Raw genomic sequence first — 26909 nt, 5'->3', positions numbered from 1 at the left:
GTTTGCAGAAGACAAATGCTACCTCACATCTTCATGGGTAGTAAAGTATGTCTCAGACCACAGGCAAACTGTAGCCTAAACAGGTTTGCACAACAGAGAAAAATTACCAGTGTTTCTGTATGTAAGCATATACGAAGACAGGTACAATTTCTTTCTCAGTTTTCCTGTGTTCAGACACATATCTATGGTTACATTGGTCAAGACTACTGACTAATGAAACAACAATTCTAACTTGCTAAAGGGACACAACTCTGAAAAAGGTAAGCAACTCTGTTGAAGAACAAATCATTATTTATTAGTATCAATATTTACAGGAAAGGTATCTTACAGAATATTTGCTAATGAATATCAACACTTCTTGTAAACAGGTATCACTTGAACAATGAAGTCATACAGTACACAGGACACTCAGCAGAGTTCCACTGGAACATCGGAACATTCCTACACAGAAATTACATATTGCACCACAGTGCAGAAAACACATGAAACTGAATGAAATGACCACTCAATCATCATAATCACAGAACTAATCCATATTCATTGCTAGCAGACATCTCAAATCTGCAAAAAATCACAAAAACAATAATTATCATAAATCAATGACTTCATAAAAAATCTTTTATAACTTTGTATGAGTAAAACTCTTTATTTTTTCCATTCATTGTTCACTCATTAATCATAAATACCTTTGCATTTGCATTAAGCACTTTTAAGAAAAATTAACAGTGCCCGTTTCATGACCAAAGTCATTAGGTTTTGGCTTCTCATAGGCAAGATAAATATCCTTACTTTAAAAGAGACATTTTCAAATGTTTCCACACATTTGAGATAATTGTTCACAGCAAAAACTTCCAAAAAGTGTACAAGGTAAAACTATGTACAGACACACAATGCTCTTTGTATCCATATATACATTGTTATTATTTCGCAATAAGTAAAGATATATGATAAGAAAGTCAAGGAATGAAAGAAAACCAATCCAGAAGCTAAGCTAAGCACATGATCCGACAGAAACAGATAAGACAGCACTATCAGAAAATAACATGTTCCATCAAAACACGATTTGCAAAATATATCTGACCGCTGCAGTTCGTGCTGTTTTCAGCTGGCTGGACGGTAGTTTGATGACACTGTTGATGATGCCCAGAAAGAAACATGAAGTGTAGATCTACGGATCTAGTTGCACAAACGTTCAAAACAAAATCTACCATCTTGTGGCATAAACTATGCTCATGGACACAAAAAAGGAAACTTTCAAGTGTTCCTTTATTGGCTCACATGTATGTATTTTCACCAGCTTAGCCACCATTTCAGCTGAAGCACTTTTACTCACAATTACTTCCATCACTCTTCTGAATTAATAGGTAATATTTTTAGAAAAACTACCAGTACATGAATTCTTTGGTGACTCTATGAATATTCATATTAAACACTTAATGAAATAGTAACCATTACATAGATTTGAATTTGATTTGTTTGTTGTATTTGTTTGTCCTTGCATTTATTGATGCAATGAAAAGCACAGTTTGTTCTTCACTATACATAAAATCTAAATGAAGGGCCCAAAGATACTGAAATAATGTTGCCATGCTGTAGATGTGATAAGTTATCTGTTCTGTACTGATAGAGTTACCTGCCCCTACACTGTACTGAGTTACCCACCTTACACTGCACTGGTAGAGTTACTGACTCTAACACGGTACTAAGATTGGGAAAGGGTTTGATGCTTGAGTGGGAGCTCACATAAATTAAGATGACATATTAATTAACATACCTTAACATTAATAGTAACGACTGCTATCCTCCTCTAATATTTCTAAATTTCTCTGAATAAAGAAAGACCTACCACCATCTTGACCACAACATACAGTGAAGGAGTTGCATAAATGTAAAAGGCAGCAACATTCCTGCGAAAGCTATATCACAGCAGTCTGTAAATAATGAAGTCTGGATCAGACAAACCAGTGATTGAATGAATGAGCAACAACTGAAGCCATCCATGGAGGATGATTTCAGGGAATTAGCCACACTGCCTGATCATTGTGATGCTCTGTCACAGACATCAAGTACAGGGCTGAACCATGCCAAGCTATGACAATGTCAAACAGATGACTACGTCAAGAAATTTCAACACCTCAGACTGAAGTAATATTCAGGAGTTCATTTTTTTTTTAAAAGGCACTTGCCACAGCAAGTGACTTCAAGAAAGTAACCAATTTTCCACTTGTCCTAATTTTTTATTTATATTTCAAAGAACGATAATTCTACTTTATTATTAATGCGAAATTTAACATAACTACAATATGAGCAGATATGAAATGAAATCCAATTTTATCTAGTTGCTCATGGACAAGTAAGATGCCATTATTTGATTGCCTAAAATGAAAAGAGACTTGTCCCAGGCATTGGGCAATGAGACTCTTGAGACCCTGAATATTGCAACACAATATCAGTGACCTTTCAGTACTGCCAAAAAACAATTGCTGGTTTCACATGTTAAACATTCTTCTCCAAATCATTATTCATTTTATATGATACGCACAATCTTGATAAGGAAGAAAGCTTGTGTATGAGATCCATACCACTGTCCCTGTTCATATCTTGTGACCTGAAATATCTTCACTGCTCTCTTGCTAATTGTTTTAGAAAAGTATATCATTTTCCTTGAGGTTTTCAACAATTAGAAAAGAATTGGCAATTTTTCAGAACTACACTACCAGAACTGGTACCATTCCTGGACTATTTAAATAGAAACTGATCTTAACCTCTCATCATACAGTTCCTATCCCAGTGATTTTCCTAGAATGGCATTAGAACTTTGTAGGGAAATGGGCACTGACCCTTAACACCTACTGTTGTCTAACACAGTAACTAAAACAAAACAATGCAAAAATGGGCAAACCTTCTGGTGACACAAGGAAAATGGTTTCTGACGATGTGTGATAGGGTCAAAATCAACTGAACATACAGGAAATGGAATACTGAGTCTGAGCAAGCCATCAATAACAATCTGAATTCAACACAAGATATCCTGAGAACATCTATATGCCCAAGAATCTGAAGTCTTTTGTTTCCTGCTGAGGTTAGCAATGTCTTTGACATATTTTGATGTCGTGTACAGATGTTTTGTTATGTGCTTTTGTTGTGTACAAGTGATCACCAAAGTTACCTGCCCTTGTTAAGCAAAAATTTAATGTGCAGTTATCTACCTTTGTTGTGAACAGGCAGCATCTAGAGTTACCCACCCTTGCTTTGTACACATGACAATTTGGGCGCCTTGTACTAAGAAGGAAACAAGAGACTTTTTCTGGGTAAAAACAGAACACCAGGAATGTCGGCAGGGCTAACAAAAACAGGTACAACTTTGGGCACTTAAAGATGTCTGCTGGTATAATTCCATCCTATGGTAAGAACAAAATGAAAAATATGGCAGTGAGCAGTCATCATTTCTGGCTTTGTGTGCCTAATTGAATCTTTACTTGGACAAATGCCTTACTAGTAGAAATAACCATATTAGTATGTAACATTATGTTTTGATGTTAAACAGAAGGAACAATATACATTTTTGAGCAAATAGTGCATCTACATTCTCCCATTGACTTCTATGACTCAATCAATGAGAATCAATGTGTTTTAACATCCCCATATTTCTGTTATATCAAGAAGTAATCATTTAATGTGGAAGGAAGGCCTGAAGTGATGCAGGTCTCCAGCCATTTCATCTGTCGTCTTTCCCTCACTGATGACCAAGGTTGCAAATGTAGAGAAGTAACATTGATGTGAACAAGTCTCCCATTGTTGTAAACAAGAAATGGGACCTTTGTTTTTCGATAACAACTGCATTGTTAACTTTTTAACTATATTTTTGTGATTCATATTGGCAATTTATAAGTATGCTGTAAAAGGACTGTTGCCACACAACAGTTTGAATTGACATGCCTACACAGAATCAAACCAGCAGACATCTTTGAGAAAATAAATTCTTATTATGTTACAGTATATAGGAAAACGCTGGTGAGATCAGCTTCAAATAACCATGGTTCATACTGAAGAGGAGTCCCTTATACCATACCACATTACATTTATCTTAACCAGCTTAAACAAAACCTCTGAGTGACCAAAATAAACAACATTAGCTGTGAAACAGAAATTTGAAAAAATCATGATGTTAAATATTTTGCATTTTATGAATCCTGAATGAAAAGGTGTAAAAGGTGCATTATACTCCTATACTTCAAATAGTACACAGTTTTCAACTGTGTTCAACATACATAAATGTTAAGCTTCCCTTCGTCAATATTCATAAACTAAAACCAAGTACATCACGAACATATCTGGAGAACCCTCAGCAGTTGCATATAAAAGAAGCGTCTCGCACCACCGAGATACTCCTTTCGTTTTCATAACCAGGAAACAATGGACAGAGATTATTCATACACAAATTCATTGGAAACTGAAAAATCCTCATCCAAATTAATTAAAAATAAAAATCAATAATGCTCTAAAGTTATATTAATACAAACCAAATACTTAGAACTGTGAAACTCAATATCATAATTAAATTACAACTAAAACCATATATATAGACTGAAAATATTCTATAAAGCTACATTTCAAATTTCATCTTCCTGTCACTCACATACTACCGCATCAGAAATATACCCGAATAACAAAAATATAGATTTCTTAGCATAAAACATTCTCCAACATGAACACAAATCTCTTCATAAAAACAATAACAAACCTCAACATAGGTGTGGCTTCCATCTTGCACACAGAAACTGAAACCAGTATCTCCTAAAACATAACCTTTTTCCACTTTCTTAATCATTAATGTGTCACTTTATCAATATATATTCAGAAGGAAATTCGACCTAAAGCAATTTCTCATTTCACAGACAATCCAACCTATTGTACATAATGGAAAAAATATATGAATATGCTGTCCAATTTTGGATTAATTGTTCTGTTTGTTTTCTGGTATAATATTTGTATTCTATTTATGAACAAGAATTTGAACTTTTTCCCTCTCTCCCTTTAAAAATCCTTAAAATACAGAGAATAGGCAAAACACTTTTGTACATCTCAGTATAAACACCCCATAACGCATTCTCTCTGAAGGAGTTTACAGACGTAACCATAGTCACTTTTTCCTCTTCACTGAAAGGCCCTAATGAAACATAAATATTAAAGATCTGTCCTGAGCATGGTGCAAAGCGATGATAAAATGATGATGCATGTGACATGAAGTGTTAGCCTAGCCATCTGTCATATCAATCTTCTCCTGCAGGTTTGGGTTTCGTCATCCTCCGTGGACCACGACCACCTGGGCCCTTTGGCTTGGCAAAAGCTTGGCGCACAGCATTTTTCTTGGGGTGAATCTCCTCTTGCAAGAATTCCGCAGTTAATTCTTTTGGGTCATCTATCTCAATCTGCGAAGGACAAATCATGACATGTAATGCAAAGTTTTATATGTAGATGTGAAACAGCAGCAGCATTAGCAACAACAGCAACAGCATTAGCAAATACAGCAACAGATGCAGCAGTATTAGCAACTACAGCAACAATAGAAGCAGCATATGCAATTGCAGCAACAACAGAAGCAGCAGCATTAGCACCTGCAGCAACAGTAGCATCAGCATTATCAACTTCAGCAACAACAGAAGCAGCAGTATTAGCAACTGCAGCAACAACAGAAGCAGCATTATAAGCAAATGCAGCAACAACAGAAGCAGCATTAGCACCAGCAGCAACAACAGAAGCAGCATTAGCAACTGCAGCAACAACAGAAGCAGCAGTATTAGCACCTGCAGGTGATCTACAGGTCGGCTCGAAACTATTACCTCCATTTGCTGGCTCCACATTCTGACAGTAGCCAATCAGCTGAGCCGCTGATACAAGCGAGCTTGCCAGCGTCACCAAAGATAGCGTTGCAAATGCGAAGGTTTATGCGACTGGGTGTGACTCAGATTTGGGAGGAAATCATACAGACAAATTTAGAGGTCTGAAACTTATATATATATATATATATGCAAGCTCTCCTTCTACCTCTTTCAGAGAACCTCTGCATGATTTGTGTTAACAAGTTTAATCGGTTAGATAATTCAAAAAGTGAAAGTGAGTTGTGATTGGTTCATTCAACTTCCCAGCATAGACACTTGACTGGATGAAAAGCCAGGCAAGGGAGGTAATAAACTTATCCAACTGAGCCGTGATGTATCCAGGGTATAGTGGAGACTTACAGGAATGTATACCCTGGACATATTGAGGATGATCTTTAATGGGTTTAAAGATTAACTGTACTCAGAAGAAAATGTCAGGTGCTTATTAACTGCTTTTGAGTAGTATCATCATGATGACATCTGTGTAGCCTAAATAACAGTAGCATTAACAATAAATTATGCTTCACACACAAGCCACCTTATCACATGATACTGTCATTCTAGGTGCGCATGACTTCTTGCCATAAAGGTTGGATTGGCTGACTTGTTGCTGAATGCCGCAGTCACCAATATTCCAGCCATATGGCAGCAGTCTGTAAATAATCAAGTCTGGACCAGACAATCCAGTGATCAACATCATGAGCATCATGGAATATGATGACATGTGTCAACCAAGTCAGTGAGCCTGACCACCCAATCCCATTAGTTGCCTCTTATGACAAGCATAGTCGCCTTTTATGGCAAGCATGGGTTGCTGAAGGCCTATTCTACCCCCGGACCTTCACGGGTCTGGGTACATAAAGGTTGGAAGCAGTTTTTTTTCTCCAGTGAATCCTACCTTTTTGACAATAGGGATGCCAAAGGACATCTCTAGGGTGTCTGTGAGGGGGGACTTGCAGCTGGAGTAGAGCATCCTCTCCTTGATGGAACACTTGTACCCTGGCATGGAGTAGATGAACACTGCAACATGAGGGAATGAGGGAGATGTGAAGGTTATTCTGAGTCAGCCATATCTCGGAATCTGGACCAAGAAAACCAGTGACTAAATGCATAAGCTATGACCTCACAAAACCTTACCACTCACTCGACATTGTACATAGTGCTAAGGTGTTCGTAACTCCAATAGCTTAACATATTTTTCGTCACATATAAATTTCACTTTCTGATTGGATAAACACTCTTCAGTGTACCCCGCTGCCAAATGGCAATTCATTCGGTACTTCATGATAGTATTTCTTTATTTCGAACAACACTGAATCATGCATGATGCATGGAAATTAATGATGTTTTGCGAATGGAAATCAATAGAATAGACATGACTCAAAATCTGTTTTCTTGTGTCCTCTGCAAAATCTAGTGATGGCTATGAACAGATTTGCCCCACATTCCAATAAATAAATTTTGACAAAAAATTCAAATGTAGTCCCTGTGAATATTAAGAAGGGGAATTACACCCCAGTGACTTTGTTAAGACAATTCTTGTTCAAAAATAGCAAGACGCAAGATTCAAATCATTTGAAACTTTGATTCACACAGGTTGGCTGAAATGTATGATCAGACACTCATGCTTCAAACAGTTCAAAATTAACACTGAGGTGTTTGGTAACATAAATACTCTGTTCACTGGTCCCTCGGGTTCCCCTCGCCTTTGGGCTCAGGGAACATAAACAAACATCAAGGGTACATCACCCCATGTCCCATCGTGATCGTTACTTTGAAGAACAGCACCAGTTACACCAGTGAGTTGGACTTTTTCTCAGTCTTTGAGAAATAAACCTTGCATACAAGCAAAATATGTCAGCTCATTTTCCATCTAAACGTTGAATGGCCATGGCACCAAAACACTGTTTTCAGAGACATGTCTCGGCAATGACAGCTCTTGTAAACGGATCAGCTGTGCATCAGTGTTGCTATGGTTTCATGGGTACTGCACCACGGAAATATGTTTATGTGCACCAAAACCTCTGATGTTTTAACACACTGTATTGTAAATAGAAATTGGCTGGTGCAACTAGGATTATGTTGTAGGATGCACCAGGTGCAAGTAGGTCAACATGTTTCAAATCAAGCCCTTGTTAGAGAATGCAGTGAAAGACAAGATTCAAAGATGTTGCAGCATTAAACTACCTCCAGTTATGACAGAGTCTCATGAGCTTAAAAACAGGTTGGATGGCTGACACATCAAGTTTCCTTAAACACATTACTGCCAGATGTGATTACCGTACATTTAGAACATTAACAACAAATACCAGTAAACAAAGATCACATTTACCAATTATGGGTAATGATTAAGAGACTACTTTTAAAGTCTGCTTCTCGCAAATATCTTAACTCCTTGTTTTTAGGGTGTAAGTGGCAAATAAGTTTTTTTCATCTCACACAGGCTTTTGTACTGGGTGTCAAAAACCTTTTCTTGTTAATTTATACAGAAAGTGAGAGTTGATACTCAATCTAAAGAAATGTACCTCTCATTTGAAGTTGTCATGATCCTTGCTAATTAATGCCCTTGCTAAATGGCATATCTTTCTTTCACTTACAACTAACTGAAACTATTCTACTATTCTATCAACAATACTACTAGTATTCATAAATTCCTATTGATATAGTTCAAGTTATGGAAATACAAACATCAGTGGTCATTTTTTCTTGACCAACACAATTAGGGGTCTACCGGGCCCCAGTTACTAATTTCCAGCATCATTATGTGGGTGGGTGAGTTTTGTTTTACAATGTAGCAACATTCATGCAATATCATGGTGTGAGACACCAGAGATGGGCTTCACATATTGTACCAATGTAGGGAATCAAAGCTGGGACCTAGGCGAAAATAATTCATCAGATCATCATCCTGCAGTAGTTAAAGCGTATTATTAATTAACAAGTTGGAGAGAGTGACATCTTTACCGAATGATCCCATGACCATTCACTAGCCAGTTGGGCCAGTGATTGTGGAGATTTACTTGTGTGGCTGGATTTTTACTAGCCACAGGCTTGTGGTCTAGTGGCTATTTCACACACTGTCTTACAGCACAGTCATATTACATAAACTGGTTTTTCATTGTGTTTAACGCAGAAGCCTGATGGGAAGTGGTTCATTTACCTGTATTTTCCATGTAGTCTCCCTCGTGTGTGTGTTTGAAGTTGATCAGATGGTATCGGGCATGATCCAAAGGGACTTTAGATGCCAGTCTGGACAGGTTTACTTCTTCTTCAACTAATTCAACATCTACCACTTCTTCCTTGAGATCTAAACTCTTGTCAACAAAAGGAGAAGAAGAGGATTCAGAGAACTCAATCCAAACAACACTGACATGTTCGGACTAAAATGCATTCAGAGATCAGAGACATATTCAGACCTAAGACCTTTTCAGACTTGTGACGTTCAGACATCAGAGATATTCAGACATGTTAAAGCATCAGACTGATATTCAGACATCACAGACATATTAAGACATCATCAGACCTCAGAGATATTCAGACGTCTCAGAGATCGGAGTTATTTAGACATTCACAGATATGCAAAGACATCAGACATTTTCAGACCTCAGAAATTTTCAGACATCACAGGCATTTTATGACCTCAGAGTTGTTCAGACTTCAGAGATATTCAGATACCACAGACAGAGCAGATATTCTGAGACTCTTAGAGACCTGTTTAGACATCAGACATATCACACATTATCAGAGACAAGGACATTCATCAGACAACTGAAACATCACAGACATAATCACATACCAGAAACAGAAGAAAACCATGCAACATATGGATAACCTACACCATGGTAACATCAAAAGTGCAAACTAGAGAATACATCTTCTTTCATGACCAAATTTCCAAAACAAACACTGACAACATAAACTTACAAGTTGAATGTATGAGTACATGCCCTCCTTGTATTTCAGGACCTTGTCCCGGGCAGCCTGTGTGAGGGGGAACCTTACCCCCTGGACCGTCTGGTGCTTTGTGTCGATGCCGATCTCCGCATGAACCTGTAACAGACCCAACCATCAGCCTCCTCTAAACTTGTGTCCGACAGCAAGTTGAGTTTACCTACTATCACCTTTTGCACATCCATATCATGGCAGGCCAGATTTCTGTGAGGGATGGCCAAACAGGTTCAGGATGTGCAAGTAAACCCTACCAGACCAAGTTTGGTACTGACAAACTGAAAGACCAGTTCGAGATAATATGGCTAATCTAAGGGACACAACTCTTCACAGCAAATGACGCACATCAGAAAGCTTCAATGTGGTTTCCAATTTTGACATACCACAGTGTGAAATACAAAAACAAAACTACGTGTATAAAACTTAACCAAAACATTGTCATGTAGATAACAACAGTAATTTTTAAAAAAGGCAAGAAAAAGGCATTCTTTCCATATTTTTTTAAGAATGAAAACTAAAAATAGGGTGGTTGTGTGTAATTTCTATACTACTTCAATATTCGCAAAAATATCCTATAATCCGAATGTTCTTCAATAGAAAGACAACAACAAAATTTAAACATCAAAATAAGCAGTTTAAACTGAGGATAAACATTATAAATAGGGTCAACCAAACCAACAGAGTAGACATTGAAATGAAAATTGTCATGATTGTCTGTATAAACTATTTGGTGTCACAACTGCAGGAACTACAGCAGCACCATGAACTGTGCAACAACTGTGACACGTATTACAACCATGCTGACACCTGGGCCACATGCTCGTCACAACATCCACACATACAACAAAATATACTACTGACAACAACCCATGAATTGGTCCTCAGTAACTCATGCTTGTCGTAAGATCCAATTAATGGGATCGGGTGGTCAGGCTCACTGACTTGGTTGACATACAGACTGTTGTTGTTCATGCTGTTGATCACTGGATTGTCTTGTCCAGTCTTGATTATTTACAGAGAGCTGCCATTCAGCTGGAATACTGCTGAGTGCAGTGTTAAACAACAAACAAACCAAACTACTACAAAAGGGGAGTAGACTCAAAACATACCATTAAATATTTTGCCATCTCATCACAGAGGCTTAAATTGTTGAAGTGTGAGATGAATGAATGCATTCTAACATTTGAGTGAGTGAATTATTCTTTTGACATAAGCACAAACTTAACCTTGTGTACATCACACAACCTGTCAGGATTAGGTTAGAGGAATGCCCTGTGACACTTCAAGATGTCTACCACTTTAGAGAACCCAATACATAATCTGCTGATACATGATTCATACTTGGATCTGGCATTCAAATGATCATCAGATCCTTGTACAGATTAGGGAAGCAAAAAATGTCTAACACCTTTAAAATTGTTTGCATTTACAATATGTAGTCAAACAGGATGTTACTGTTGCAAATACAGACAGGTTTAGATTCAAATATTTTAAACATATTGAAACTGTGAGATGATCAGAGGACTGAACATATTCACAGAAACATCCCCTGGGCACATCTCACCATGCACATATTTTCACACACATAATCTACAAGCATCCTCATTTCTTCAATGGCACTGACTCTATCTATTCAGTTAGAACACACATGAGTTGGAAAAGAATATTAACAGTTATGATGAAAATTTAGTGAATTGGGAGAGGCCTACGATGCATCCACTCTCTCCTTGGACAATAAACATCTTAAAAGTAACATTGGCTTAATGGAATCATTGGAACATTGGCTTAATCAATAAAGTTTCTGATGAAAAGTTAATTTCTTCTTAGCCAAATCATAAGAAACTGGTATTTCTGATGACAATAATGTACAACAATCCTGAGAGTATCACACCTAATTTAACTGGGAAATTGAATATTTACAGAGGACCAGATAAGCTGTGTATCTGGGCAAATTATGCACAGAACATTTCCAATTATATCTTGAAAAATAATTGTTGCATACCATTTACATAATGAAAATGTAAGATACGCAAAAAGTTTAAACGTGTGTATGGAATATATCTCTAAAAATCGCTTGGGTAATGAAAGTCGCATATATTGCTATCAAGTTGTGCTGTTAGTACAGGATGAGTGATATTTTATGAAATGTCCATAAAACTTCAGTTGGTTTTGATTAGCTATGACATAAGGCAATACATAACTGTAAACTCACTGATATACACACATATTGGAATGCAACGGGTAAATGAAAACAAAATACCTACAGAAAATGTATAATACCCACTCCCCCAAAAATACAGCGGGTACAGTACCCACATGCGCTAAATCTTATCTGGAGCTCTGCTTTTAACTGTTTTAACTGTGTTGTTAGTTACTAACAGTGCATCCAGACACAAATCAGCCCACATCTAGATACAGGATTACCTCCGCCATCTCGCGTCTAGCCTGATCCTGGCAACAGTACAGACATGATACAGAAGGAAGGGCTCACATGCTGCAGGAATCTCACAACTCGGAAATTGTGGAAAATGTGTATTTTGTAACTCACATAAAAACTAATACTTAGATGAACAAGAGATGTAAATGATTAACACAAGCCAATTAAAACATGCAATAAACAAAAAGATTCTTCATAACATTCAACTGTTTTGAAAGAAGATAACATAAATGTAAATTTTATGATAAAATTAATATTTCCTGACAGATATGTTATTGTGTATCTTCCTTTCCTTCCAAGGTGTAATGGGACGTGGGACACTGGTGCGAGAAAAGGGAAGAGGCCCATGTGGGGTGAGATATTTTGAGACCGTCCAATACAACTCAGAAAGAGAGATAAGCAATAAGGTATGAATCAGGATTGGGAAAAATATGATTACATTTTATTACTCAAACCCTAAAGAGATTAAATATCTAAACTTAACAAAAGTGGTGGGGTTTTTACCATGAACATTGCGGTCTCTCTTCATGGTCTTCATTCAACCAGAATAAGAGACTAACTATATCACTCCAGTATCGATTACATCTTTTATATTTGGAACTGCACCTACTTATTCAATTACAAATTCTACGACTTTTTGAGTTCCATCATGGATTCCAGGACACACTCAGAGAGTGAGGGACCAAATCACCAGCAAAGTCAGCTGTCTAACCCATCAAGCAGCCATGGCTCGCACAAAATACAGTAGTCTGACAACTGGCAGTCTAGATCACAGACTTTATGTTCTCCTCTAATATCTTAGCGTAAGATGATAAGGCCCCTATTGTTGAAAGCTATGACTACAGTTACAGTGTCCATTAGAAAGCTGTCATGAGACGGCATGCTATATTTAAGATTAGGATTTCTTAGCAAAGTACAAATTCCATTACCTTTTTTGGTTGAGACCACATGTCTTTTTCACTCTGTACGTTAATAGTAAAGTATGACCCTATCCTACTCCTCCCGCTAACTGAGATTCATGACGCACTTCCATCACTGCACAACTAGTAGCCTGTTACACTTTCAATCCGAAATGGGTTTCTATACTGGAGTTGTGCTCAAGTGGACGTGATGAGTCACATATACTTTGAGTAAACATAAAACAGGATGTCCAGAAGCTAAATTCTTCACTGACTGAGTGATTCCTATTGTTTCACTGGACTTGGTGTTGATGTCATCTCGTGAAAGGTCATCTCCGACTCAAACTTAATTATTCAAAATGGAGCTAAAGTATTTGTGACTGAAACTGTTTAATCAAACATTGATTACATTAATGATTGTTACTACTGTTTATCCACTGAGTATCACTACATCACAAGGTGTTAAACAGAAATCAAACATAACATGTATTACGTTATATATCAAAACAGGTAAATTTCTCTGTAAGCTTATCTAAACTTCTCAATCAAAACTGAAAATGTAGTAAAGAAGAAAATTCCACCAGCACTGGGTGCCAATCTTAGTCCTAGGCCAAATGTTAGGAAGTCCCTATCTTTCAGATCTCTCAGCAGCAGTAAAAGAGCTATTCAGTAATTAGTATGACACCTCCCACCCTCCAAAAATTCTTGTTGATGTGGAACTAGCTACGGAAGGTATCAGGTTACTGAAAACTAACTGGGTTCAGAGCACTGTTGAACAGTGTCCACATGTTCATAGACAAACTGCTTGAGTATTGACCACAAGGTCTAATGGACAGTGACAAGCACTGGTGTTCAACATGGTCAAGATATGCAGTATTGGTGATAAGGCTGGGTGTATCCTATTACCTGATTTTGATGTTATCCCTACATTTGGATCAGGAGTAATCTCAAGCTCAAGCTTGTGTAAAGTTCATTCTTGTTCTAAGTTGGCACTACAGTCGGCAGCTGCTTGCATGCAATCTGCTCAATACTGATAAAATGTAGCAATGTTTATGACAAAGTGACGCTGATGAGAGCATCGCATGACAATGGCATGTTTGACCTCACCTCATTCTTCTTGATCATGTCTAGTTCCTCTTCGGCATAGGTCAGCGGTGCTGGTGCCTGCTGGGATTGCCGGTGCTTCCTGTAACCTGCCAGTGTCACATCATCCTGAAAACAGAGACACTACACATGCATACATTTCACAACAAAACAGATGCATCAAATCCTTTATGCATAAGAATAGAAATAGGAAGAACACAAAATACATATGCTTTAATCGTGGCAACTAATTTTCGATAAAGATCCTGGGTAGAAAATGTCCCACAACCCACGTTTGTCTGAAGAGGAGACTAACAGGATAGGGGAGGTCACAGACTCACTGAACAGAATCTCAGCTGCATAGATTGATGTTCATGCTGCTGATTAGAAATTTGATCGATTTCAGACTGTCCTCACATTGCTACAATACTAAGCTTGTATAGACTGAAACACTTTGAGTTGAAACTGTTGGTATGATAGAATTGCCAGCTTACAAGTCAAAACTGTTGGTGGAATAGAGTGAGTGAGTGAGTGAGTTAATATTTAACGGCACACTGGCAATATTTCAGCCATGTCGTGACGATGGTGGCATAGAATTGCCAGCTTACACCGAAGTAAAAACTGTGGGTGAGATGGAATTACCAGCTTACAGCTAAGTTACAATAACAATGTGTCAACTTCATGAAGGACAACAGTCTGAAGTGATGTCATCTCACACCATCAGCTAAAACCAGGTAGATCACTAGTGAAACCAATAGGCATGGCTGAGACAAAGCAAGAATCTTAGACACATGATACAAATTTACTAGCAGTACTGAAATGTCAACCTAGTTCTATAATACAAAATACTGTCCAGTGAATAACCTACATATGACCTGAGGAATCACTTTCAGTAGAAATGTGTCCTGATAATCTGAGCATGTTGCCATATAATAGAAGAGGAAATGCATTTGACCTGATTTGTCAGGTTAAACTGCAAACCCCAAACATACACTTCTTGGTGTGCTGCTTATTGGCCTTGTAACTACATGTAACAGTGTGTGGAGATACATCTAGAAAAAATGAGTGAGTTTAGTTTTACACCACTTATAAGTAATGTAAGAGAATGTAGTACTATGCAGCTTTTAGCAATATTCCAGCAAATATCTTGGCACCAGACACCAGAAATGGGCTTCACACACTGTACCCATGTGGGGAATCAAACCTGGGTCTTTGGCTGGACAAGCTGACACTTTACCCACAAGGCTACCCCACAGTCCTACAAAATAAGAATAGATGAATGTATTTACTCTTGCAGTTCCAAAAATTTCATCCTTGATGTAACTGCCACCGAACTCTTTCCTTAAAGTTGCCCTAGTTCCTGCATATAACATCTTCTGGCGGACCTGAAAATGGAACATTCCAGGTGTATTATTTCTCACAGAATGATATATACCTTGCTCCTACCAATAGTAACGTCATATCTTCTGTACCTTGTTTGTAAGGTCTTGGTATGATAAAAACCTTGATGGTAAGGTCATGACAAAATACATACCCTGATAACGAGGTCATGATATGGTCAGTACTTTGATAGCAAGATCATACAATAGATACCTGGAGAGCGGGTTCATATGACATATACCCTTACAACAAGTTATACAATATATACCAACAAGGTTACACAATATATACCTAGATATCAAATTCATACAATATATACCTAGAAAGCAAGTGTATATGGAATATACCTAGACAGTAAGTCATAAAATTAGATGACAAAACCTACCTTAATATACACATTACAAATCATTCAATAACAAAACTTGCTAAACATTCAAATGAATGTAGTAAATTAAAAAACTTTGTCTGAGAACTCCCTTAACGTGTATATATGACCATCAACAAGAACTGTCCATTTATTGTTTTAAGTGCATACATGCTGGTATAAGTGAGTATGGTTTCATTCCACTTTTAGCGATATTCCAGCAATATCACAGACACCAGAAGTCAGCTTCACACACTGTATCCATGTGGAGAATCCAACCCGAGAGATGAATGCTCTAACTCCTTGGCAACACCTCTGCTCACATGATGTTTTCAAAATTGTATCAGAGAACTGAGATGAACCAGATTCTGACCAGTTCAGATGATTGGTTTCCAGCCATTGGTGATGAATACAATAAAATTTACAGAGTATAGGAAAGCCCTCAAACAGAGAGGCTGGTTGGAATTAATATTTTTCAGATACATGTTCAAGACTAAATTCCTTCTTGAAATTGTCTTGTTTCATCAGACTTCCAAAGGTGATAAATGTCCAGAAAAAATTCCAGTTTCAATCAATCAAAAAGTAAACGCTAATCTCTACACAATCCACTGAGCTGTCTGGTTTTCAAAATACATTCATAGTATATGGGTTATACATCACTTCTTAGAGATGTATCATTTCACGAAGACATATTCTGAGCTTGAAAGTAATGGAAACTTACTGGTGAAAAGTCTGGAGACCAGCTGATGAATATCCACTGGTAGGTGTTTCCTGTGCCTCCAACTTCATCTGTACGGAAGAAGATGTAGCTAGGCTGCTTCTCCTCCAACAGCGGCAATACCAGCTGGTCATAATGTACACCAGTCAAGGAAGTGAACATAAGTGTGTGAGTGGGCGACTGAGAGTGTCAAGAAAGAGGACATTCAGGAGCAAGCGAGCAAGTGGGTGGGTGGGTGAGTGAGTGGACGACTGAGTGAGGTTTCATGCAGCCTTGAGCAATATTTCAGTCAGTGCGAAAGTGATGGCGAATGTCAGCCTAAGAGTAAGAGAACACCTACAATATCTCTGCATTCCTTTGGTAGCGAAAGAAGAGATATCAGGGAAAGAAAGACTCAATGTCTGTTTCATCCTTACTGCACTATTAATCATTGATAATTCAGCAAACAGATCTCCCTAAATAATCTTACATGCTTCTAATAGTGATCTCTTTTCTTGACACATTTACACAAGTTATCACCAACACGATTCACTAGGTTCTATATGTAGGAGAAACCATGACTACAAGGGTTTACAAGAGATTGTGAACATCTCAGGGATCACAGGAGCGGATTTTCCAACTTATGGACTGTTTTTGTGTAAATATCTTTCAAAATAATTCATAATGATCAATATCACCAGGCCATGGTGCCTTATAATAGATCTCCATGGGGTATACGTTATAGCAAGTGAGCTGATATCATGTGGGAATCAGCTGGCCAATTTTCACAAGCTTCTGCATTCCACGTTTTGCACGTGCGCTGCCCGCAGTACCTGTCTTGTGGGGAACACATGGTCCATACTGACAAACAATCTCATTCTTCACAGTGATCCTTCATAGCCTGTGCATAAAACCGCTAAGCTAGCGAGCAGAGGGTTGCAGGTTCGAAACCAGGTGTTGCACACAATACACTGACTCTTAGCCCCGTTTTAATCCTTTATTTGAAATGCAGATCAGGGAAATAACAAGCTACATCATCAATTATCTTTTGACAGGACACATCTGGAGACTGAACCACTGAAATGATCTGAGGTGACCTATGTACTGCTACTATGCCAGAAGGGCAATTAAAACAATGCTAAAACTGACATATCACTACCATGTTTTCTGAAACCACAACATAAGCAACAGCCTTTAAATGTTTCTACAAAAGGATATCCTCTTCCCAGGTGTTCACAGGTTGTTCGTTGTGAGAAAGTACAAGTTGTTCTGGAAAAGGAATAGTTTCATAAATTAATCTTTTATAACGATATTGTGTACAGTTTGTGTGTTTGTTGCACGTCAGTACAACTGTACTTTTCATAATTTAAATACTGGTTATCAGCCTGGAACAAAACCATGTTTCAACTATGAACCCATTAATTAATCTGCTGGGTGTCACAGTGACATATATGTCCTTCCTCTTCAACCCTCACTTTCAAGTTCAATGAAGTTCTAAATACATCAAGCACACAAATATAATTCACAGTTATATATTCTTTGAAAGTTATTGATTGTTTGAATAATATTTACATGGGATTTTGACTCATTAAGTGTACTATACCACATTTTACGCCTCTACACAACTGTTTGAAGATCATGTGAAGCCATTACAACATTTACCTTAGGTCCTATGATGTAAAATCTTCAATATGTTGGGACTAAATAAACAGTAATATTGCAGTTTCATGGGAATATGTCAATAAACGGAGATTTAATTCAACCTTATAAGTAAAAATGATAATATTAGTGAAAATGGTTTCTACATTTTATGAAATCAACAGGTGCACATATTTAAAGGAATTGTCTTGTTCATTGAATTCATATTAGCACCTTTCATTGTACACTTATAAAGAAAAATAGTTACATAATCATAAACAAAAAATATTTATATCCTTAATAAATATTCAGGTGATGTGAAATATTATTTTTCATTTACATTAAATTGATGCGAAACAGCTGTACACAATAAAAGTAAAACCACCTATGCAGTAAAACCACCTAGTTTTCGATTATTCATGACACTTTTTAAATGGGTAAACCATTCATTTTGTATTTTGTTATAAGAGTGTTAAATTCTGCCATAGCAGCTGAGACCATTCATACAAGTAAAGGAAATTAGGTCAGACACATACTAATCAGCAAAACAATGTCATCTTTTCCCGACATCACAAAATGCACAAAACATGACACAACATCAACTAAAATGTTTTAATATTTTCAGTAATTTATTTAGATTTGGAGATGTGAGTCCTACAATGCCAAATTAGTCAAAATACATCTAGACAAACAGAAAAGCATGGGAAACTAAGAACTACCTTATGTAATAATGTATCCGAGGGGCATCCAAATTGCTATTACCTGAGTTTTGATGTAGTACACTGACATCTTTTATAAATCGTGAAACTACCAAAAGATATCCTTTCACAATGGGGAACTTTGTATTGGAATAGTTAGGTTCACCATGAACAAAACATAAGAAAAATATAGTGTCTGTATCCAAAACAAAAGCTCTTCATGTCATCTGAATTACATTGACCAAATGTTCAGCATATCAGAGTTATGCCCCCTTATCTTTATATGTGCTTGACCTCTCTGTTGATGTTTGACATCATAGAAGAAATCCAGTCTTGACATTTATTGCAGGTCATTTTTAATGTTCAGCATATTACGTTATGCATTAACATGTGTATCCATTTTAAATACACTTATGACATTCAGATATCAGGCTGTATTTTCTTGACGCACGCTTTCCATAAAAATGACAAATCAAAAAATTCACAGCACAGTGCTTTTATTGGTGCACCGTGAAAAGCGGAGAAATTGTCTATGTTTTAGCTCGTAACAAAGTCTTGAACAACGTTAGAAGTGTCAATTTCTCAAACCACTGAGGTAGTCGCAATTATACGAAAGGATAGGAAATTTAATATTCTACATTTCTGTGTAATTTTATAGCCATACGTAGATCCAGGACCACGCAAGCACAATTCTTTCACAACATTCACTTTTCAAGACCTTCTGAAAAACTGTGCCTGAAAAAAACAAAACTCGGCATCCAGGTGGTTAAGGGAGGTGCTAGAAGGTTCTTGTTACATGACTTCATCAAGCAAGTACCTTTTTTTCTGCTGGGTGATCAGAGGCAATTTTGAACAAACTCACTTGCCTCTGGTGAGAGAAAATGCATTACACGTGTTTCGCTTGAGGAAAGGATTGATGAACTAGAAATGCTCAGGAGTCAAGATGCCAAACAGTCACCCATCCAAGGATTCTCAGCACCCACTGTGGCTTAACTTCACCTGATTTGTGGCTTGAGGTCTATGCACAAGACCAGATGCCACAAATACGTAGCAATTCTCAGAAGGAAAATAATGACAATGTAAATGCTGATATGAACTACCATTTCTGTAATACCCAAGTTAACAGTCTGTTGAAATTAAGATTTACTTCCTGTTTTGGTCTAATAAATGATTAATTTTTCACATTCATTTTTCCACTGTCAACAATCAATGTCCTTGTACATAAAATATATCTATTTCCTTTTGTTACGTACACAACAGCATGTTCAGGGCTAAAGCAAACACAAATGTTTCTTTTGACCTTAAATTCACCACCACACAATTTCTCTAAATCAAAATTTTACTTTGCACCAGATTCTGACTTTTGGCGTATAAATGACATTTATAGTACATTCAATAAATCTTTCAATAAATCAATAAATCACACCACAGCAACTGAACCTACTCTGAAATGAGTACTGGTACATTAAATTGCAGGTTACTTTACAGATTTGCACCTACTATTGAGGGATCAGAAACTCTGTTCAAAGTACATGTAGTGAGTTTTTAACATGTCCTTTAAAGGAGGACATTAAAACATTTTGTAGATTTACAAGAGGTTCTCCAGGTTATCAAACTCATTTTCAACTACTCAAATTCTTAGGTGAAATTGTATGATGTTTAAGCTACCCAGAAATAACCTACTTAGACAATCATCTCAACTGCACACATGACATTAATCACCATCTCTAGACAAAACCCAGAAATGTGTACAAGAATGGCAAGCACTGTTCTACGAACACTGGCTATAACATTATAATATCTGGTTTAATATCAAACATCACTAAATGTAAACAATAAATGGATGAAAGCTCATAGTGACCATGGTCATAGACATGATCAATTTGATGAAGCAGATATGGTACTCTACCAAGAATGCAAATCAGAGATTATATTGGGTTACATAGGACCACAAGATCCTGGCACAGATAAGGGATATAAAAGATGAACCATGTGAGTTTTGGTTACAGGTGACTTTTCCTTCACAATCTGCAAGTTTCGTTAAGGCAATAAAGGTCCAGTATTGCCATTAACATTATAAAGGTCTAGTACTGCCATTAAGGTGATAAAGGTCTAGTATTGTCATTAAGGTTATAAAGGTCCAGTTTTGTCATTAAGGTTATAAAGGTCCAGTATTGTCATTAAGGTTATAAAGGTCCAGTATTGTCATTAAGGTTACAAAGGTCCAGTATTGTCATTAAGGTTATAAAGGTCCAGTATTGTCATTAAGGTTATAAAGGTCCAGTATTGTCATTAAGGTTATAAAGGTCCAGTATTGTTGTCATAACATAAGATATCTTCTTGATACTTATTTATTGCAGGAAAACTGGCAAACAATTCTGACTGGCAGACGACACGTCTGCATTCCAAAACGAAACCGGAACATGTGCTCGGGGAGCATTCATTTGCATAAAACAATATGTACTGAGGGAGTGGCTAATTATTTCAAACTGTAGTCATACAGTATATAGCATTAAGTTAAAACTTAAGTTATACTGACATCTCCCCTCCTTTGAGATGGAATCTATGCATATTTATGTCTAACACTTAACACATTATTTGAACCGTTAAACATGAACACTTTTACGCTAAACTGAAACTATTACTCAATGGTAACCAACTGTTACTAACATAAATCTGCTTAGCACTTCTAGTACTAAATCACTCAATAGTATACTTCACATCAACTAATGATAATTACTGCTAAAGTTCCTACTCCAGAAGAAGAAACTAAATAAATCTTTGAACACTGAAACACAGCATTTCTAATGCTAACACTTTAATTGATTCAACATGATATTAACATGTTTAAAGTCATAAAAAAGGGTTATTTCACCCAATCGCCAAATCGATTCGGTGGGTTGACAGTGCGGCCGGATCTGGTGACTGTCACTTGTTGTTGATTGTCACTACTACTTATGTCTGAACCATTACTGTGGCTGGCAGGTTCTGCTGGACAGACTGGAGATTCTACAGTGTTGGGTGTGAAGTCAGACACGGGTGAATCTCTCGACTTGTCGACTAAGAGATGTCGTCGATTTCTCCTAAATGTTCCATTGGAAGTTTGGACAATGTAACTACGTGGTGTGTCGGCTTCACCAGTTACAACTGCCGGTGTGGTCCATTTCTTTTCAGTGTCAATTTTCACACGCACTGGTGTTCCAGGATTTAGAACACTCAAGTTCCTGGATGAGTAACGTCGGTTATAGAATGTCTCATAAGACTTCTTGGTTCTCGTATCAGTCTCTCTCACTTTGTCCATGTTGGGCCAATTTGGTTTCAAATTTCCTGGCAAGATAGGCAAATTGGTTCTAATTTGTCTACCCATCACTAATTGTGCTGGTGATTCACCCGTGGCTCTGATTGGAGTAGATCTGTACACCATAAGAGCAATATATGGATCATCCTGCTGTAGTATGCGCTTGGCAATGCGCACACCGCTCTCCGCTTCCCCATTGGCTTGTGGGAAATGTGGACTACTAGTTGTCAACTTGAATCCATATTCTCTTGCGAAATCCTTGAACTCCGAAGACGTGAATTGTGTTCCATTGTCAGAACAGAACTCAACTGGCACACCAAAGCGCACAAACATAGCTTTCAGCTTTCCTATCACATTTCTGCTACTGATAACACTGAGGTGAGCAATCTCGATGAATCGAGAATAATAATCGATCACAACGAGGAAATTTTCCCCTTTCACATAACACAAATCTGCACCAATTTTCTCCCATGGCCGTTCTGGCAACACTGAACACTGCAGATTTTCCTTCCTCTGAGAAGGCCTATTGATGGTGCAATATTCACACTGGCTCACTTTAGCACTGATATCTTTACTGATACCTGGCCACCAAACACAAGTGGCTGCCCTATCCACACACTTATTAACACCTTGGTGCCCTTGATGAATTTTATCCAGAATCTCCAATCGCATTGCTACTGGCACTACAATGCGATTCCTGAATATCAGCAGGTGGTTGTCAACAGACAACTCTCCACGAATCTGGTGGTATGCATGAACAACAGGTGAAACACTACGGATGTGATCTGGCCATCCAGATCGGGTGTACTGAATTGCCATCTGTAATTCTTCATCATTCATTGTAGCAATTCTCAAGGCTTCAACTTTTTCATCCGAGATTGGCTGTGATGAGGAAACAGACTCTACAAAGGCTTCCATATCATCCTCGAAGCAAACTTCATCAGTATCACTCTTTTGCAGTGGACTTCTTGACAAGGTATCTGGGACAATGAGTGATTTCCCTGGCACATATTCAGCTGTGACGTTAAAACGTCTTAGTCTCAACAATAGTCTCTGACATCGAAGTGGTGCAAAATTCAAATCATGAGAATTGATGAGGGGAACCAATGGCTTGTGGTCAGTCTGAAGCTTGAAAGAGTCCAGACCGACAAGATAGCGACTAAACTTCTCACATGCCCATACCCCTGCGAGGCATTCCTTTTCGATCTGGGCGTACTTTACCTCAGATGGAGTTAGTGTACGGGAACAGAAGGCTACTGGTCGCATCACATCACCTTTCACTTGGAACAAGGCTGCACCCAGCCCATAACTGCTGGCATCTGCACTAACAATTGTTGGCAGAGCTGGATCATAGAAATCTAGTACTTGTGCACCAGTCACCATCTTTTTCACTTGTGAGAATGATTTTTCCTGTAAATGACCCCAACACCATACAGCATCACTTTTCAACAAGTCAGTCATTGGTTTGGACACTGTTGACAAGTCTGGGAGGAATTTCCCTAGGTAATTAATCATGCCAAGGATGCGTCTGAGCTCAGTGACATCCTTAGGAGCTGGCAGGTCAAGTATCGCTTGAACCTTGCTTGGGTCAGCACTGATTCCTTCTTTGCTGATTTTATGTCCAAAATAGGTGATTTCTGTCTGGTGAAACTTGCATTTGTCCTTATTTAGCTTTAGGCCTGCCTTCTGAATTGTGTCAAGAACACTGTTGAGCCTATGATCATGCTCCTCTTTATCAACTCCATGCACCAAAATGTCATCCATTATGGCCTCTGCACCTGAATGACCATGTAGCAGCTCAGTCATCTTCCTTTGAAATATCTCCGGTGCACTTGTTATCCCAAATGGTACCCTTTTAAAACAATAGCGTCCGAATGGGGTCATGAAAGTTGTCAGCTTTTGACTGTCCTTATGGAGAGGTATCTGGTAAAATCCATTTGATGCATCCAGAGTGGAGAACACGGTTGATCCCGACAGTTTGGGGGCTATGTCCTCAAGATTTGGCATCATATACCTTTCACGCTCCACTGCCTCATTCAAACGCTTCAGGTCAACACAAATTCTGACGTGACCTGACTTTTTCATCACTGGAACCATTGGGGCGCACCACTCGGTAGGCTCGGTGACCTCTTCAATAATATCTGCATCTTTCATCCGAAGCAATTCTTGTTTGACTTTATCCATTAAAGGAAATGGTACTCTCCTTGCAGTTGATATACTGAATGGTTGGGCATCTTGCTTTAATTTGATCTGAACTGGCTCACACTTCAATAGTCCAAATGGTCCAAAAACTTCAGACCTGATTTCATCAATGTGTGGCTCCACAAAACCCATCATGAGTGACACATTTCTACTTAACAGATTATTGCGACCATTTGTCACACACACTTTGAATCTGTAATCTGTACCATGATATTTCACAGTGGTGGTAAACTGTCCTATGCAGTTAATGGAGTGAGCATGCCCTGAAAGTTCTTTATCAGGAGGTTCTAGTTTAGGGACTATGTTCAGCCGATCAAATGTAGCCTGTGAAATGACTGTCACATCTGCACCAGTATCCACTTTGAATTGAACTGGGGTATTTTGCACATACAATGTCACCATCCATGCATTATTATCATCTTCACAATCTAATGATCCAATAAAGAAACCTGAGGATGCACTGTTGGCAGTGTCTACATTGTTTACTTCTTGTCTTCCTGACTGTTTACTGCGACACATAATTGCAAAGTGTCCAGTTTTACTACACTTATGGCAAGTTTTACCGCTTGCTGAGCATCTACCTTGATGAAAATGACCACATCTTGTACAATTATTTTGACCTCTGTTTGCATTTCTGCCTGTCTGGTTCCTATGGTAACCACCTTGGCTTTGGTTACTACTTCTGGGGTTTGATATGTGGTTGCCATGGTTACCACTATAACCGCCTCTACCATGTGACGCCTTCTTTCCTTTAAAGTTCTTTTTGCCATTGACTTCTTCAATGTCTTTAGAATCCTGAGATTTAACTTGTGATTTAATTAATTCTGTCTCTCTAGCTAACTGAACTGCCTGTTCAAGTGACAAACCTGCTTGCAGTTGCATTTTCTCAGAAACCTGTTTATCAGAAATTCCAATTACTATACGGTCTCTAATTGACTCATCTTTTGCTGTACCAAATTCACATGTTTCTGCAAGTTCATACAGATGTCTGATAAACGTCTCGACACTCTCGCCCGGTCTCTGAGAACGCTGATGAAATTTGGCGCGTTCATGGATAATGTTGCGTTTTGGCACAAAGTGGTCTTCATACTTTTTCAAAACAACATCAAATTTGTCCTGCTCGTCTTCACCAAACACAAATGAATTGAAAACATGTTCTGCTTCTTTACCCATCGCATAAATTAGCGAGTTTACTTGTACTGACTCCGATTCCTTGTCTAATTTCACGGCAGTGCGATACCGCATGAAGCGCTGTTTCCATATCGGCCAGTCGCCGGGTTTAGCGAAGTCGAAGTTTTCTGGAGGGTTAAACTTGGCCATTGTCTTCATAGTTTACTTCTGACACCATGTCATAACATAAGATATCTTCTTGATACTTATTTATTGCAGGAAAACTGGCAAACAATTCTGACTGGCAGACGACACGTCTGCATTCCAAAACGAAACCGGAACATGTGCTCGGGGAGCATTCATTTGCATAAAACAATATGTACTGAGGGAGTGGCTAATTATTTCAAACTGTAGTCATACAGTATATAGCATTAAGTTAAAACTTAAGTTATACTGACAATTGTCATTAAGGTTATAAAGGTCTAGTATTGCCATTAAGGTTATAAAGGTGCAGTGTTGATAGGCAACCTGAATGTTTTTGATGAAAACAAACCAATACTATAATACTTTTAGGTTGCAAGAACATGATTTTGCTCTGCGCTTTTGGTTTGGGGAATTTAATTTGTTGCAAACTAATTGACTCACCATCTTCAATAGAGACTTTCACTAGGCGAATACTTCCATCTTTACAAGTGGCAAAGAAATCTGCCAAATCCCTGGATGCTGTAAATAATATTTGATATAGTGCAATCTGTGATCAGATGGAAGTCGTATCACAATACAGTGAATTCTAATCTAACTTTCTTAAATGTCAGAACATTAAAAACAAACTGGTGACAAATGTCCTTGGGGTTAAGAGATATCATGTGGACTAGAAAAAGTTTACGGTCCACCCACTAGAATCCGATGAACAATAGGACCAAGGAATAAGTTCCGAAATCAAACCACATCAATACCTAATATACACACGAACGTGACGTACATAATATTTACATACTGATTCGTATCTATTATTGACACGAAATGATCTCATGTAAATTAAGCACGATTGTCTTATTCCATTATCAGAATAGTTAAACAAGAAAACAATGTTCGATCACATATGTATTTACATTTTAAGCTACGAGAACCTACCTGATATTCCTGTTTGATGTGACATTTTCGCACAAAACTGATACCGGCCCAGTAGGAAGTGGAAGTGTCCGATTGAGGAAGCACACTCCCTCTTAATCACGTGATAGAAATGTCTCAGTGTCAGTACAGAATATTTTTA

The 26909-nt window shown here is 37.9% G+C and overlaps 1 protein-coding gene across 1 annotated transcript; it reads right to left on the bottom strand.

Annotated features, from left to right (window-relative positions):
• Nucleotides 1–273: 273 nt before the first annotated feature.
• Nucleotides 274–26878, bottom strand: LOC137297016 (twinfilin-2-like). Its single transcript, XM_067828962.1, has 10 exons — nt 26771–26878; nt 26282–26359; nt 17909–17959; nt 16715–16848; nt 15539–15634; nt 14274–14378; nt 9807–9932; nt 9043–9196; nt 6781–6902; nt 274–5432 (listed from the first exon to the last, which is right to left on the bottom strand). The coding sequence occupies exons 1-10, from the start codon at nt 26793–26795 to the stop codon at nt 5274–5276; spliced, it is 1050 nt and encodes a 349-aa protein (XP_067685063.1). The 5' UTR covers nt 26796–26878; the 3' UTR covers nt 274–5273.
• Nucleotides 26879–26909: the final 31 nt, after the last annotated feature.

Source organism: Haliotis asinina, chromosome 9, assembly GCF_037392515.1.
Source record: "Haliotis asinina isolate JCU_RB_2024 chromosome 9, JCU_Hal_asi_v2, whole genome shotgun sequence".
NCBI lineage: Eukaryota > Metazoa > Mollusca > Gastropoda > Lepetellida > Haliotidae > Haliotis > Haliotis asinina.
The sequence above is the reverse complement of the archived record's forward strand: the minus strand, read 5'-3'. Positions and strand labels throughout refer to the sequence as shown.

What these genes read in the sequence shown, in the direction of transcription:
- LOC137297016 (XM_067828962.1), bottom strand. Translation starts at nt 26,795, where the DNA reads ATGTCACATCAAACAGGAATATCAG. An exon ending in ACATCAAACAGGAATATCAG is followed by an intron (nt 26,360 to 26,770) that starts GTAGGTTCTCGT and finishes TATTATTTACAG; the next exon opens with CATCCAGGGATTTGGCAGAT. An exon ending in AGACTACATGGAAAATACAG is followed by an intron (nt 6,903 to 9,042) that starts GTAAATGAACCA and finishes CTCATGTTGCAG; the next exon opens with TGTTCATCTACTCCATGCCA.